At 63.8% G+C, this 16009-nt stretch overlaps 2 protein-coding genes across 2 annotated transcripts in view; both read right to left on the reverse strand.

Moving 5' to 3' along the window:
* Positions 1-510: 510 nt before the first annotated feature.
* On the reverse strand, positions 511-15052 carry MAMDC4 (MAM domain containing 4). Its single transcript, XM_010564645.1, is given in 30 exon segments — positions 511-558; positions 1139-1314; positions 1442-1556; positions 1652-1779; positions 2046-2180; positions 2482-2628; positions 2921-3011; positions 3127-3329; positions 3362-3540; positions 3816-4075; positions 4149-4279; positions 4394-4528; positions 4766-4882; positions 5198-5536; positions 5845-5979; positions 6186-6296; positions 6454-6603; positions 7023-7107; positions 7728-7886; positions 8188-8282; positions 8478-8624; positions 8903-9031; positions 9272-9356; positions 9499-9644; positions 9923-10048; positions 10265-10438; positions 10584-10697; positions 11333-11481; positions 11483-11595; positions 14996-15052. Coding segments are annotated over 30 exon segments (4179 nt in total).
* PHPT1 (phosphohistidine phosphatase 1) overlaps positions 14925-16009 on the reverse strand; it is a 1621-nt gene continuing 536 nt past the window's right edge. The window contains exons 2-3 of the mRNA XM_010564646.1: positions 15793-15917; positions 14925-15311 (exon numbers count right to left, since the gene is read on the reverse strand). Of these exons, the coding sequence (XP_010562948.1) occupies positions 15219-15311; positions 15793-15917 (218 nt within the window). The 3' untranslated portion in view covers positions 14925-15218. The remainder of the gene's footprint in view (positions 15312-15792; positions 15918-16009) is intronic.

The following is a 16009-nucleotide window of genomic DNA, read 5'->3' on the forward strand; positions in this document are numbered from 1 at the left end:
CCCCCACCCCCCTGCTAAAACCAGCCAGAAGCACTGGGCTTCATCCCCATGGTGGCTCTGTGTCCTGGGAGCTCTTGTGCTTAATCCTGGATGTGGGAAGGGGCTCATGCCCCATGCAGCAACCATGGATCTGCCCAGCCGGGGAGGGGCCAGGACTGCATGCTTTGCCCCCTTCCACATTCAGGACCCTGTTCGGATGAGGATGGCCGCTGCAAGAAACTCCTGCTGACAGCACCTGTCAAAGCACGGGCATGTCACTACATCTTGGTGCAGAAAGTTCATGTTACAAAAGACAAAATTGCTTTTCCCAAGCGCTTGGAGGTAGTGGAGGCAGCAGCACGTCCCTCTGAAGGGCTGGCGCCCCAGGGTGAGCCCCCGTGGCAGCTCCCTGATGTCATATGCTGAGGGCCGGAGCCGGCTGCTGGAGTGTGAGGTCTTGCTGGAGGGATGCTCTGCCCTGCATATGCCTCGCAGGCGTGGGGAGGCAATTACTGCTGTTGGCTTATTATTTCAATTCTCATCCCCTTCTTTTGGCACTGGAGATATAATGACCTTGTCCTGTAAAGAAAGGTGAATGGGAATCGGTTACAATAAGTGTAGGCTGTGTCTAATTTGAAATACAAGGACTTCTTCCAGGCTGCAGAGGGGAGAACGTGTGTTCCAGCCCACCGTGACCCCAGCAGAAGAACCAAACCCCTCAGCATACCCAGGGGGCCCCACATCCTCTTTTGGGGTCAGTCCTGGGGCCAGTGGCTCTGCTGGGGACTATGTGGCACCAAACCCATCAAAGGAAACTGTAGGTTAAGCTGCCTGTCATGGTTTTGAGTTGGTGGCTTGAAGAGGATGAGCAATGTTTGCACAACCCGCTCCCTGCAGGGCTCTGCGGAGGAGGATCGCAGCCTCAGCTCTTTCTGGAGCAACTGCCTGACAGCAGCAGCAGCATTTCTAGGTCAGTCCTACTGTCCAGGGTCACTCATTTGCCAGCAACCAGATAAGAGGCAAAGACCTTTGCACCTCCCTGATGTGTTGGCAGAGTGCAGGCTCAGGAGGAGCCCACTGGGATTTGCTGAACCTTCAGGAAAATGCTGTTTTGGCGCGGTTGGGGGCAAGCAGGAAAGCCCTTCACCCCTGTCCTTACATCTCGAAAAGTGATGTTGTCGAAGCCCTGCGGAGTGTTGCTCTCCGCTGGCGTCCCGCTCACCAGCCCTCGCCGCTTCAGCCAGTACCAGCCTCCGGCAGCCACCAGCGCCAGGGTGATGACAGCCAGGAGAAGACCGAGCACCACCTCTGCCACAAAGCTGCCAGAGGATTTCTCTGCAGGGAGAGGAGACGCTGCCAGGCTCAACCCCCTGCCCAGGAGAGCTGGCTCCAGCCCCAGCCTCAGCGCCAGCACCCCGACTGGCGCTGGGTCAACTTTTGACAGCCAGAACCTGCCCCGCACCTTCCACTGGCACCTCCTGGCTGGAATGGCAGCCCCTCCCGGCACTGTACACAACGTCGTCCAGTGCCACCGTCCCCTCCATCGGCCACCTCCGTGTGGTGACCTCAAAGATGATCTGCAGGGGAAGATGGGATCTCGGGGGGGTGACGCATGGGGAGGGCACCCTGCACCCCCGGAGGGTACCCTGCACCCCAGGGTGGCCTCGCTCACCTGGAACTCGCTGGGGCTCCGCACAGGCACCACACCGCCCCGCCAGCCCTGGCTCCGGTGCCCCACCATGGTCCACACTGTGCGTTGCCCCGCCACACTGTGCAGCATCACCCGCAGCTCCCCACAGGCTGCAACATGGTGGGGAACAGGCACCCTGACATCAACGGCTGTCTGGAGGCCCCCCAAGAACCTCCAAGCCCTCCCAGACATGCCATCCTCTGCTGGGATGGCAGCACCCAGCAGGAATGGGCCATCCCCACTGCCTGGCCAGAGTGTCCATGGTCCCACTGGTGGGGAGGAGGTTTTCAGCCCCTGACTGAGCCCCCCGCTCCTATCATGGGCTCATGACACCTCCCCAGGGACAGCACCTCCTCCCTGCCCCTGCAGCGCTTACAGAGGTGCTCTGGGATGTCCATGTGGTACCAGAACTGCAGGCAGGAGTCGGCAGTAGCAGGCAGATGCTGGCTCTCCAGCCGGGCAGTGGTGCCCCCTGGGCCCAGCACACTGGTGTCAAAGTGCACGTAGTGACCTGGATAGGCAGGGACAGAGTGCAGGGTGTCCCCAGTTGTGCAGCCCACCCTGTGCGTCCTGCTCCCCCCCACAAAATGCCCAGAGCAGTGCCTGGAGGATTGCGCCCCCCCCCGCCCCCAGCCCCGCTCCTCACTGCTTTTGGGACCGAGTGGTCCCTCTCAGGTGAGGAGGGGACAGGGATGCTGTGGAGCCAGGCCCCCCCTGGGATGTCACCCATGAATGTCCCCCCATCCATCCTCAGCTCCTCTTCCTCACTCTGGCCATGCCAGGGTGCCCTGGGAGCAATGGGTGTTTCCTACCGTTCCTTGTGCCCAGGGTGTGATCCTGCTCAGGGCCGGGGTACTTGGCAAGGGGGACCCCACTCTTCCAGCCCCAGGCGAAGCTGTGCAGGCGGGGGTCTGAGGGGCTGCTCCAGCCGCACATGTCCCGCTCAAAGTCACAGGACGCTGGGAGGAAGGGGGGGGGACTGTGACGCACCCAGTACTGCAGGCATCCGCTGCTCTGTGCAGCCTGGTGGGAGATGGGGCATCTGGGGTGGGGGGGAAGCCCCCAGTCCCCTCCCCACCACCCCCAGCTTTGGGCCACGCCAAGCTCAGGGCAGGAGTAGGGTGCCCAGTGGCCATGGCAAAGCCATGATGGATGGGACAGACTGTCCCCATCCCCACAGCTGCGTGCCCCCATGGGGTGCCCTGTCCCGCTCTGTCCAGTCCGCAGTGCCCCCACGGCACAGGCTCTCACCTGGCTCAGGGCAGGCTCCATCCGACACATGCAGGTCATCCAGCGCGATGTACCCGTGGTTGCCCCCAGCTCCCACCGCTTCGAATATTGCCTGCCGGAGGTGGGCAGGGTGGCACACTGAGGTTGGCAGCTGCCGTGCACCCCTCATCAGCCGCAGCCTGTCCCCTTCCTGGCCAAGAGGTCCCCGGCACCCGGCTCCATCTTACCTGCCAGTCCCCATCTGGCCGGACGGTGATGTGGCCGCGATGCCAGGCATCCCCCTCCATGGTGCTTATGCCCATTACCTTCCTCCGCACCCCGCTCTGCTCCACAAAGACCCCAAGGAAGCCTGCCCAGGGCACCCACCATGGAGCAGGGGTCCAGGGCCGTGCCATGCGGGACACACACACACACCCATCCAAAGGTGCCGCTATGGGCCTCAGGGAGGGTCGCAGTGCTCACCTGGGGTCCTGGCGCTCAGCTGGTACCAGAAGGCCAGGCACTGGGCAGGCGCAGAGGGCTGGTAGGGCTGGGAGGTGAGGGCAGCTGCGTGCCCTGCAGGCAGGGAGTCCCTGCCCGTGCTCACCACCATATAATGGCCTGGGGGAGAGAAGCCCCTGTGCCGTGACCCCTGCCCAGCCCTGCTGGGGGGAGCACCAGGGGACCACGGGGGCTAGGGATCTCCCCCAGGTTGGGGAGTCCTGGGGCTTGGAAACTCTGGGTTTGGGGAAGCCCCAGGGTTGGGGAGCCATGTCCAGTCCAGTAGTGCCCTCTGCACATCCTGGGCAGGGCAGGCAGGACTCAAGGCAGATGGGCAGGGCAGGGCAGGCAAGCAGGATATAGGGTGGGCAGGTAGGCAGGGCTGGCATGGAGGACTGGAATGCCACTTAGGGCAGGCAGGACACTCAGGGCAGGCAGCAGGGCTCCCCCGGAGCCCCAGGAAGCCATGGTCCTGGTACCTGTGGCAGTGCCAGTGGTGTGGTCAGCCTGGGGGCCAGCAGTGGTGCCAGTGCCGTTGCTCTGCCGCAGCCAGGTGCGCTGCCCACTGGCTACCAGCCCGCAGGCATCCGCCTCGAAGGAGCAGGAGAGCTCAGCCCCGCAGGGCCCCGCTGTCAGTGCCAGGTCGTCCAGCGCCATGTCCCCCAGGAACCCATCCCGCAGAGCCTCGAAGGCCACCTGCCACCAAGAGAGCTGTGTCAGCCCTGCATCCTGCCGGCGCCTGGTGGCATGGTGGGGACCCGGTCCTCACCCGGTATTGCCGCCGGCCCGTGGCAGGCAGCGTTGCCCATCCCCGGTGCCAAACACTGCCCTGGGTCCCCCGTCGGGTCCATAGCACCATCTCCTCCACTCCCTCCATCTGCAGCTTGAGGTTTAGGGTGCCTGGGCAGAGGGTAGCCTCAGGCAGCCATCCTGCACCCCTTGGGGACCCCGCTGTCCCCAGGGGAGCACAGCCCAGCTGGGGCATCCCCAGGAGGATGCCATGGGGCTGCATACCAATCTGCGGGCCGGCCAGGCGGTACCAGAAGGAGAGGCAGTGTGGGGTGGCAATGGGCTCCTGGCGGTAGGTGACAAGCTGTGCCTTCTGCCCACGGCTCCATGGCACAGTGGGGTCCGCAGCCATGAAGTAGCCTGAGTGTCGGGGACAGCCAGGGTGGAGGGGACACGGACATGGATGGGTGCTCCGAGCTGTGCCCGCATCACCCACACCCCAGTCCTGGATCCTGGTGCCCCCGGGCTGCCCCAGCCGAGCTCACCCTGAGGGCGTGGAGCTGCTCGGAGTGCAGGGCACATCTCAGCCCTTGGGACAAGAGGCTGCAGGGTGCCCTGGGCTGCCCAGGGTCCCCAGGAGAGGAGCCAGCCCCTTACCCAAGCCAGTAGTGTGGTCGGAGCCCTGCCCCTGCCCTGTGCCACGGACCCATTTGAAGTCACTGGACTGATCCTGGTACCAGCCGCACATGCCCCTCTCGAAGTTGCAGGACAGCGCTGGCCGGAGAGAGGTGACAGTAGTGAGGGAGTGGGGATAAGGCACCCCAAAAGCAAATGGGTCCCCCAAATGTCCCTTTTCCTCTTCCCCCCTTCCCCACTCCCCAGGTTCACCCCATGCAGGTGTCCTGGGACTGGATGCATGCTCAGCCCTGGCCCTAGGGCTTCTGCACCATGGTCCTGTCCCTGGGCTGGGGACAGGGTGACAGTCACCAGGCAGCCCCCATGGGAGCATTATCCATCTCTGCGGGCAGGGGGGCCAGGGTCCCCTCCTGCCCATGGCCGTCCTCCCTGCCCATGCGTCACTGGCCATACCCGTGGCCCCAGGCGGCACCATGTCAAGGTGGCACTGCACAAATGTCACGTTATCGATCGCGGCGCTTGCCGAGTCTTGCAGATCCACCAACCCCAGCAGCTCGACCTGGGGGCAGCGTGGCAGCGGCAGTGAGCCCAGGGTGCCTGGCAGTACTGGTACTGCCCTACCAGCAGCCAACCAGTCTGGTCCCTGTGCCCCTGGGCGCACCTGGAACGGTCGGGTCCTTTCTCCCAGTGGGACATGGACACGTCCCCCAGCTGTGCCGCTGTGCCCCTGCATGTGCCAGGCCAGGTGGGTGGTGCCAGTGGCATGATCCACTACGCTGATGGTGAGGAAGCCTGGCACGAGAAGCGGTGCAGGGTCTGCAGACACCAGCAGCCCCTGGCTGCCTGCTGGAGCCCCCTGTGGCCCCTGCACCCACGCAGCCCACAGTCACAGGGGACAGAGGTGGGGACAGGGACACCCTGGCTCCAGGACAGTGTAACGGGGCAGAGTGGGGCTAGGAGAGGCAGCAAAGGCAGGCAGGCATGGGGGGCTCTGCCCTGTGCCAGGGTGGGGCAGGGAGCGGGCAGGGCACCCCAGGGATGTCCAGGGAGGGGGGGGCAGGGAGCAGGCAGGGCACCCCGGGGCTGGACAGGGGGGTTACCTTGGGGGCTGCTGTGGATGTGATAGCTCATCTCCATGGCACAGGCGGGGCCAGAGGGGCCCAGCAGCGGTGTGCGTGCCCTCGCAGCAGCCACCATTTGTCCTTCTCCTTTCTGGAGGGCCAGGAAAGCCCCTGGGCATGGAAATACCCTGAGAGGTTGGGGCAGGGGCCCCACATCCCTGGCAGCACCCCCAGCCCAGCACCCTGCCCAGGCATCACCGCCACCCATGTTGCAGTGGCACCCATCCACCCCAGCCAGGCGGGAGCAGAGGTCCCTGCACCCTGGGAGCTCCCATGGCGCTGGGGACCACAGACCATTGTCTCGGTGGTGGGAACAGCCTCACCTACAAGGACGGTATCAGCAGGCTCAGTGGCCCTCTGCACACCCCAGCGCAGCTGCCCCACACTGACATCGTGCCAGCCCCCAGCCCCCGCCTCGAAGGTGGTTGCTCCTGCAAAAGCTCAGGCTCAGCCCTGCCGGGCCACCGTGCTTCCCGGGGGCAGCACAGGCACCCGCATCCCATCCCCCGGCCGTGCCAGCCAAGGCATGCCTGTGTCCCCTCCACCTCTTGGCTACCGGGGTGCCCGGTGCCTGCCTGTGGCTCTCACCGCAGCGCTTCTCGTCAGAGCCATCGGCACACGTCTCGGCGAAGTCGCAGGCCAGCTCTGTGGCGATGCAGCCCCCGCTGTCGCAGGCCACCTCCTCAGCTGCGCAGGGTCCGGCACCCGCCTGGTTCAGCAGTGTGGTCAAAGGCTTCTCTGATGGCGAAACACCCCGGGATGGAGAGTGGTGGTGAGAGGGCCAGGCAGCATCATCAGCATCACCCCTTCAAGCCGCAGTCCCCTGTCCCTGAGCATCTCCCTGGCTTTCCATTTCCCCCAGTCCATCCCTGCGCTGCCCTGCCACCTGCCACCAGACAAAGGGGACCAAGGGGGTTGGTGAGAACTGCCTGTGTGACTTAGCTCAGGCAGGAGGTTTTGGTGCAGGGAATGGCAACCCAGGTTGTGGGCCCCAGGGCAAGTGCTTGCCATTCTGCACCCAGGATGGTCACCATGATGAGCAGAGGGATGGGCAGACCCTGCGGTGGGTCCTTTAGGGATGGTGCCATGGGCACAGACACCTGGGGACCACTGCCCACACTGGAGCAGGGGTAGGGGATGGCTGCCCTCTGTCTCACCTTGCTCCTGTACGCAGCCCGGAGACAGGATCAGGTCATCGATGGCCACAGTCCCCATGCTGCCGGTCACCCCCTCGATCAGCACCTGCAGGGAAGCACCATGCTGGCAACATCAACATGGGGTTTTGCACGATATGGAGGGGCCGGGCAGTGGTGCTGGGCAGGGGGGACACTGGGGAGCTGCAGGATGGGGGGAACCCAGCTCCTGTGATCGGTTGACATGCGCTTCCCCCAGGAAGGGGCTCGGTAGGAGCAGGGGCAATGCTGCAGCTGGAAGGGGTGCACGGGGTGGGCTGGCAGGGCCACAGTGGGCTTGGGGTGATGGTGTTGCCCCTGCACACAGCCATGGCCTGTGGCTGCCCGGGGGGGGTGTTAGGGTGCCCTCCAGGGCCAGGTGGCAGGGGGTTGGGTTGTGTGGGTGGCCATGGGGGACAGGACAGTGGGAAGGCATGGGGTGACGTGGGATGGCTGAAGACACCCCACCCCCATGCTTTCCAGTGGTGTAGTCCCTGGGCTGGGTGGACTGGTAGGGGGATTTGGAAGTGTGGGCACAGGGACACAAGGGTGGCACTTGCCAGCACCAGAGGCTCAGCTCTGGTGCCCAGTTCTAAGTTCAACCCTGATCCCATGGGTGCATACTGGGGGTGGCCCTGTGCCCCTTGCCCCGCAGGCAGGCCAGCTTGCCCCAGCATGGCACCAGCCCACCTTGAAGCTCTCTGTTGTGTTGAAGTCCACTCTTTCCCGGACCCAGCAGCTGCCCAGGTCCCCCGTCCTCTCCCTCACCAGGTGCTTGGTGGAGTTGGTCACATAGGAGATGCTGAGGCTGCTGGTGGCCGAGCCATGGAGGTGGCAGTACAGCACGAGCTGGGGATGGGGGCGGGGAGAGAGCCCTGAAGCCCCAGTGCAGGAGCATGCAGCCCCCCTGCACCCCATGGCATGGCTGCTGCCTCGCAGGATGCTTACAAAGGTGGGGCTGGAGGAGCTCAGACCTTCCAACAGGCACCACAGTTGCAAGCAAACCACCCTCAGAAACCCACTGCTTATCCCCAGCAAAGGGCCAACTGCAGCCCCAGCCCCATGCAGGTGTCCCCACAGCTGGGGACCCCGTGCCCCACCACCACCATGCCCACACGGTCTGTGACACGGGGTCCTGGCTGTGACTCACGGAGCAGGAGTTGGTGGCCTGGAAAGTGGGACTGCTGAGCCGGGCCGGGCTGCTGACCCCCGTGGCTGAGGTGCTGCCCACGTGGAGGAAAAAACCTGCAGATGTCAGGAAGGGGCTGAGTGGCGCCAGGTCAGGCATGCAGGTGCAAGACACTGTTTTCCCAGCACAGCCTTAAGCCAAGCCCAGGTGCGTGTTGCCCCAGGGCTGGATGGTACGTCTTCCCCAGGGCCAGTGATATCCCAGGGACCTGCTGTGGGACTCCTCTGGGGTGCCAGTGCCCAGCCACGTACCTGCCCTGCTGTTATTGCTGTGGTCCCGGGTTGGGATACCGTATGCGGTCCCCAGGTTCAGGCTCGTGTTTCTCTCCCACGTCGGCTGCCCAACCTCCACCTCCCAGCTGCAGAGATTTCGCTCAAAGGAGCAGAGGTTGAAGGACTCTGCAGGGAGGGAGGCAGAGCAGATTGACCCAGGGACTGGGGGGTCCCAGCCCTCCCCCCAACAGGGAGGTCCCTGCAATGGGCTGGGCTGATGCCACTCCTCCGCAAAACCCTTGGGGTGATTTTGCCCCTCCAATTGCACAGCCATGCGACAGAGCTGGGGTAACCCCTGCCAGCCCCATGGCCTGGCTTTCCCCCACCAGGGCAGACCCTTAGCCTGTCTGTGTGATCAGCAGACTGGTGGGCAGGACCACCTCCCCAGGGCCAGGGATGCTCACTGCACCACGTTGCATCCTCGTCCGATCCGTCTCCACAGTCATCGGTGCCATCACAGAAGCGGTGTTGTGCCAGGCAGAAGCCCCGGCTGCAGCGGCTCTCCTCCACCCCACAGACCTGCTGCCTGGGCTCTGGGGTGGCGGGACACGCCGTCAGCAAATGGCTGGCCCCACAGGGATGCCAGCACATGCTGGGCTCCCCTCACACTCTTCCCTGGTGTTGCTCGAGGGACAGACTTTCACTGCCTGCCCCACGCTCTGGCCAGGGCAAGAAACAGCGGGCAGCGGGAGAGCTCCCCTGCGGTGCAAAGCCCAAACCAATTCCCCCAGGGATCCCTGCTCACGTCTCATCCCAGCAGATGCGGGACTCACCCTGCAAGCCACAGTTCCTGAAGATGATGTCATCGAGCACCAGCTCTGCCCCGCATGTGGGCGGTTGTGTCAGGGAGAAGATGAGCTGCCGATGAGAGGATGAGAATGGCATGAGCTGAGCATCTGCCTGAGCTGCCAGGGCATCCTCGGCTCCTGGTGCATCACCTGGCTCCTCTGGCCCCAGCTTGCGAGGATGATGCCCAGGTACCGACACTGCCCTGTCTCACCTGGAACCGCTCTGCGATCCGGCCTGGGTAGGCAACCAGCTGGTGCCAGCCCTCGCCTCCACGCTCGGGGCTCTGCCACAGCCCCACCACCTCATCCCTGTATGCCATGGCCAAGCGCAGCAGCGGCCGCTCTGTCTGGTTGAGCCCTGCAGGGAGCCCCAAAACATGGCCCTTGGCACTGGGCATGGGGACGAACTGTGCCCCACCAGCTCTGGGGACCAGAGCTGGGACCCCTGGGTCCCGCCAGCTCTGCTTGCGGAGCATGGAAGAAGCGAGCAGGATGGCAAGGACCCATGTTGAGGTGCCGGTGGCTCTGTCCCTGCCATGGGGGCAGATGGCCCCATCCCTCCCCACTGTCCCCCATCATCACTTCCCTGTGCCTGGTACCCCGAGGCCCATCCGTGCCCGCCATGGGCACCCTCACCGCTTCCTGAGAGGTGGTACCAGGCCCTGATCTCGCACGTGGCAGCTGCTTCCTGCATCACTGGTGACCTTAGCCAGGCTGTGGCCATGGTCTTTGCTGGGGGGGACACGGTCACCATGAACCACCCTGGGGAGGGCAGAGAGGAGAGCAGGGGCTGCAGCCCCATGGGATGGCACCAGAGCTGCGGCCAGCACCGCTCCTGCCCCACCATGGGTCTGCTCCATCCCCTGCACTCTACAAGGATGGGTGTCCTGGCACCCTGGCTTCAGGGTACCCATGACGCAGAGGTGCGGTGCTGTGGGTGCCTGGACCCCACTCACCAGCTGAGCAGCCCCCACTTACCTAAGTCAGTGCCCACGGTGTGGTCTGAGTGGGGCCCCGTGCCCCATGTGGTCAGGCTGGCCCGGCCCCGCACCCATCTGTAAGCCGAGGTGCTCACATCCTGCCAGCCACAGTCACCTTCCTCAAAATCACAGGTGAAGGGGGTGCCCAGCACCGCCGAGCCCCGCAGGTACCCTGAGGGTGGGTGGATGGGGTGTCAGGGCAGGCTGGCTCCACCCTGGGGACCTGCACCCACAAGGCCCCCAGCTCCATCACCTGCTCTCGCCCCAGGGGCAGGGCCTGGGAGTGGGGCTGCAGGGCTGGGGGGCCAGGTACCCACCACACTGATTCTCATCAGAGCAGTTGCTGCAGTCACAGATGAAGTTGCAGAGCTGCTCAGCTGCACTCCTGCAGCTGTTGACAACCATGGACCCACTGGGGAGGATGGTCCCAGCTATGGGAGAGACAACGGGGCTGAAAAGACCGCGAGGATCTGGACACGGTGCCTGTGGCAGGTGACCGAGGGCACACATGTCCTGCAGGTGACATTTGTCTGGGCTCCCCGGTTTGGGACCCTGCTGGGGGAAGTGCTGAGCTCTCAGTGGCATCCTCCTTTGGCATTGTCCCTTGCATGGGACCCCCCACCACTGCCCTGACACCCCACAACTCCCACATCTCCTGCTTTGCCATCTCCCACTGCCAGCCCAGCTCCTGCACACCCTTGGGGTGCCAGAGCCTGGCAGAGCTGGGGCGCTGACCCTCCAGCCTGATATATAACACTCCTGCTCTGAGTCTCAGCCTTTGTTTTGGGGGAAACAGGAAAGTTTGGGCATTTTCCTTCCCATGCCGAGCAAAGCCATCGGCGATGGTGGCTCTGGCACTAGCTTGCCCTGGGGAATCCGGGGCTGATCTTTGTTAGCGGAGCTCAAAGACTGTTTTGCTGGGCTGTACCTGCCCCAGCTCCCGCCCCAGAACAGCCCCCCCCCCCCGAGCTGGGGGAAGCAGCAATCCCCATGGCAGCCCCCACTGGGGAGGGACGGAGCCCCTTCCTTCCCCACAGTGTGACCCCCGTATCAGCAGAGAGCTCACCCAGCAGCAGCAGGAGGGTGAGCACCACCGGCCCGGCCATCTTAACCTCCAGGCTGCAGCAACAGTAAAATGGAGCCAGGAGAGGCACGGGGCCGTCAAGGGACGCCACGCCGTGAGCCCAGGGCTGGAATCTGCTCCCGGGGACCTGCCCCATTGGACTTCAGCCCCACCGTTATCTGCTTCCCAGCCCCGGCAGCAGGGTTTATGGTGAGGCGGTTCACCAGGCTGGGACAGGTCACCTGTGGTCCTGCTGCGTAGCACCACTGCCAGCATCACAGGTGGTGAGCAGGCAGCTGTGCATCCCCAGGAGACCTTTGGCTGCTCTTCCCCACCAAACCCCCCTTCTTCAGCCCCCCTTTTCCAACCAGGACAAGATGCTGGATGCTGCTCTGACTGGGATGGGACCAGCTAGCACAGCCCAGTGGCACACAGCGGCTCGGAGAGGGAAAAGGCCACTTCTTCCTGATGAGCTGGCAATGCTGCCAGCCCCGGGAGAGAAGCTGGCACCCCTGAGAATAAAGAGCAGTGGGAGAACCTCTGGCTGCAGGGCACAGTCTTTGGGTGCAAGGCACAGGCTGGCAGTGGGGTGTACCCTGGCCAGGGAGGGCAGCTGTGCTGGGGGGGCAGTGGGAATGGAATGCAAGGAGTGACCCCAAGGCAGGAAAGGTATAAATGGGTCATGATGCACCCAGGCAATGGTGAGTTGCAGCAGGCAGGGATCCTTAGGACTTGGGGGTTTAGCCATAAAAATTTTGGGGCTTTGAATTCAGAACAAAACTCTGGCTCTCTGGAGACTTGGGACAGGCTGGGAGAGGAGGCAGGGACAGGCGGGAGGAGCAGCCTGTCCCAGCACTCAGCTGAGCTGTCCTTGCCAAAAGCTGGGGCTCTAGTGCACCCCAGCCCCAGCAACCCGGCAGGGCAGTCCCCAGGGACATGCAGATGGTAGGGAGGAGGGGGTTCTCAGCTTGCCCAGTCTGGGCACATCGGCTTGGCAGCCCTGTGCGCCCGCTGCCACATGCAGTCTGTGCAGCAGCTGCCTTGGGAGGGTGCCCAGGCCAGCGCGGAGCCTGGCAGGCTCCATGCAGTATTCCTTCACCAGGCTCTCGACAGCCTCTCTTCAGCCCTTGCCCTCTTCCCCAGCCCCAGCAGGCAGCCCCTGGCCCTGGGGACCCAGAGGTGTCATCAGCAGGAGCCAGCCCTCCCCCCTGCCTGCACTGCTCCAGCTGGCAGAAGCATCTCAGCACCCAGCTCATAACTGCCACAGGGCAAAGGGGGACAGCTCTAGGGCCACAACCAGGTCACTCCTGGGACAGAACAACCCCAGCAGAGCCCCAGGAAGGGCTGTTCACAGCCTGGAAGGAGCATGGCTCGGCAGCCAGAGCCCCACATGGCACCACTGGAGCTGCCTGGTGATGGCAACCACTGCCCCTGCCTCAAGTTTCCCCACCTGGGCAGGGTAAGCTGCTGCCAGGGCTCATGGGGGCTGGCACTGCCCCAGGGGAGCCCTCCTGCCTCTGCCGCCAGCAGCCCCTGTGCCTGGAGACAGGCCCCTGGGCCCCTGTTGCTGAAGGCTGAGCAGAGTTTTCTCCCCTCCTAGCTGATGGCCTTGGACAGCAGATTGCAGCGCGATTGCATCAGGGCAGTAAAACGCAGGGTTCAGCTCCTTCCCCCAGCGTGTGCCACGACCAGTGGAGGCCAGAAACCCAGCACCCTCCCAGCCTGGGCACCCTGGGGCTAGCAGCACCTGCAGGCAGGAGCCCTGCCCTTCCCCTGCTGCCTGGAAACCTGGCAGGCACCAAGCTGACCACAAGCCAGTGCCACAGCCTCCGGCAAAGCAGCCACTGGCCTCCTGGGTGCCATAGGCAGAGCATCTCCAGCAGGTCTGATCCCTCCCCTCTGCACTGTGCAGACACAGCGGGATGGATGCTGGGCGCCCAGTACAAGAGACATGGGCATACTGGCACAGATCTAGCTAGGGGCCGTGACGATGAAGGGAGTGGACTTCCCACGAGGAAAGGCTGAGGGAGCTGGAGCTGCTCAGTCTGGAGGAGAGAAGGCACAGAGATGTCACCCATGTCTATGAAGACCTGACAGGAAGGAGCAGAGGGAAGGAGCCAGCTTCTTCTGAGCAGCGAGTGCCCCATGAAGGGATGAGAGACAAGGAGAACAAAGCAAGAACATGAACCACCACTTAATCTTAAGAAAAACCTTTTTTCCTGTGAGGGTTGTCAAAACCAGAGCCGGGTGCCCAGGCTGCTGTGGGGTCTGCATCTGTGGAGATGCCCCAAACCCACCTGGGCACAGCCCTGAGCAACCTGCTGGAGCTGGCCCTGCTGGGGCAGGGGGATGGACTGCACATCTCCAGAGGTGTCTCCAAGCTCTGCGATTCAGTGACTTGAAGGGAAGCTGCGCTCCTCCGTGCGACCAATGCAAGGCACTCAGCCACCACCTAACAGCCACCAGTGTCCAGTGCATGTGTGACTGTTGGGTGACATTCACCCCAGCACGGGGGAGATGATCAAATCCTTGAAGGTGATAAGGTCTAGGCACAGTGGAGCTGTTTTTCTCGAGTGGGCCCAGTGCAACCTTGTGCATGTCCTGGGCACATGGGCTCAGCCCCCAGCTTTCTTCCCCCTCCACCAGCTTGCAAGGCTGGCGGGCACCATCCTCTGCAGGAGACACAGCTCCAGCCCTGAGCCTCCAGCCGGGCAGTGGGCCCTGCACCCCCAGCCTGGCCCATGAAGCTCTTCCCCATCCATCATGACCTACCTTTTGAGTTTGGGGCAGAACACCAGGCACAGGGTCTGAGCTTCAGCAGGTCATGATAACGCTGCATGGCTCTGGGCACAGAGGAACCATCTCCTATCTAGGTAACCCGCATCCCTGATGGCAAGAAAGGAAGGCAGGGAGGCAGCAGAAGGCAAAGTGGGCAGACAGGAGCTGGGAGCACACAGGATCACAGCCTGACAAGTGAAACGGGGCTGGGACCAGGGGGGAGGTGAGGTTCCTCCAGCCCCAACCTTGTATGGAATGGCAAAAGAGCAATCCACCCGGCCAACGTGACCTGCACGTCTCTCTCAAGCTCTCCTGCCACCGATGGCTCCAGCAGCTTTTCCCAGTCTCCTCACCCTGCTCCTCACTAGAAGTGCAAGCAGAAAGTCTCCCTGGGAAATATTGAGGGACAGGAGCCAGTCCTGGCTGTCCAGAGGGCTGAAGGATACTCTGCCTCAAGGTGTGACGACCTGCTGGCGTGAGAAGGGGCATGTTCTTCCAAATCATGCTCCCGGGCAGCTCGGCTCCCTCCCAGCAGGAGATGAGGGTGGTCCCTCCCCTGGTACCACCCTGCCCTTCCCTCTGTCAGGCGTGGGCACCCATTGCTTTCTCCTCTCCTGCCTCAATCCTTCCCAAGGCTAATCCTGACACACGTTCTGCTGTCCCCGCCCCAGACCCTGCCAGCTCTGGGGTCAGGCCCCCCACGAGGGGCTGGAAAACCAAGGAGTCACTCTTGCTGTAAGGGGGTACAACCCAGACCCAGAGTAAGGAGCAAGCTTAGCCATGAACACATGACGACGCAAGCAGCTGCGCTCCCCAACGTGTTTAATTCTCACATACACACGTGGACAAACCCCCTTGCTACCTGGGAGGCCAGGGCAGAGCACCCACTGGCTTCACCGAGGCTTTGCGGCCCTGTGCTGGGGAGGTGGGCATCACCCACGGCATGTGGGAAGTCCAGTGACAGTGGAGAACAGGCGAGTTCAACACAAAGAAAAAACAGGAGAGCCCAGAGTGCTGCTGAGCACAGGGAGCCTGCTGCCCTCACCCCGATGCCGGATCTGGCCGCACCAGCTCCAGGCTGGCGTCAATGCCGCTGCCCGGCTAGAGCGAGTCAGTAGCCCTCATCTGCCCAGGTGATCTCGTAGTCTGGATACTCGGCTTTCAGCTTCTCTGTAGTCACGGAGTGGTCCGCTCGCCCAAAGCCCTGGCAGAGGAGAGAGGGTCCCAAAGTAGAGGCCACGGTTACCTCCTATGGGAGAGCTCAGCAAAGCCCTGGGGTGGCTCACCACAACCAGAGGTTCCAGCAGCAGCCCCCGGCTGTGGAAGACACCGCTGAGCCCGTGTCTGTGAAAGACCGATCAGCTCTGATCACACAGACCACGGGCAGCTCGGCCTGGCTCCGGCTGCCAGACAGCACGGCACCCAGGCCGGGGTCCGGTGCCATGCCGAAGCTGGCAAAACCTGCCCCGGCATCACCGATACCCTCCTCGGGGCATTCTGGGGGACACCGAGGGGATGTGAGCAGCCCCAGCTCTGCCCTCCTGCTCCCGAGGGGATGCGGTGCCAGTTCGGCCAGGAGCGGTGGGACCCGCACGGGCACCCGTGCCGCCGTCGGGAGGGACAAGCCGCGTCCACGGGTGGGTGTGCCCTCCCCTCCCCGCCGCCCCCCCCGGCGCCCCGCTTACCACCGAGTACCCGTAGACGTGGATCTTCCTCTCCTCGGGGCGGTGGGAGAGCCGGCCGCCCCCCAGGCACTCGCAGCCCAGGCCCTGCTGCGCCAGTTCCCGCGCCGTCTGCTCGTAGATGTCGGCTGCGGGGGGAGGGAGCCGTGGGGCGGCGGGGAAGGCGACCGGAGGGGCCGTGCCAGAGCACCGGGAACTCCCGCCTGAGCCACCGCCCACG

This window comes from Haliaeetus leucocephalus, unplaced genomic scaffold, assembly GCF_000737465.1.
Source record: "Haliaeetus leucocephalus isolate CR32 unplaced genomic scaffold, Haliaeetus_leucocephalus-4.0 Scaffold183, whole genome shotgun sequence".
NCBI classification, from domain to species: domain Eukaryota; kingdom Metazoa; phylum Chordata; class Aves; order Accipitriformes; family Accipitridae; genus Haliaeetus; species Haliaeetus leucocephalus.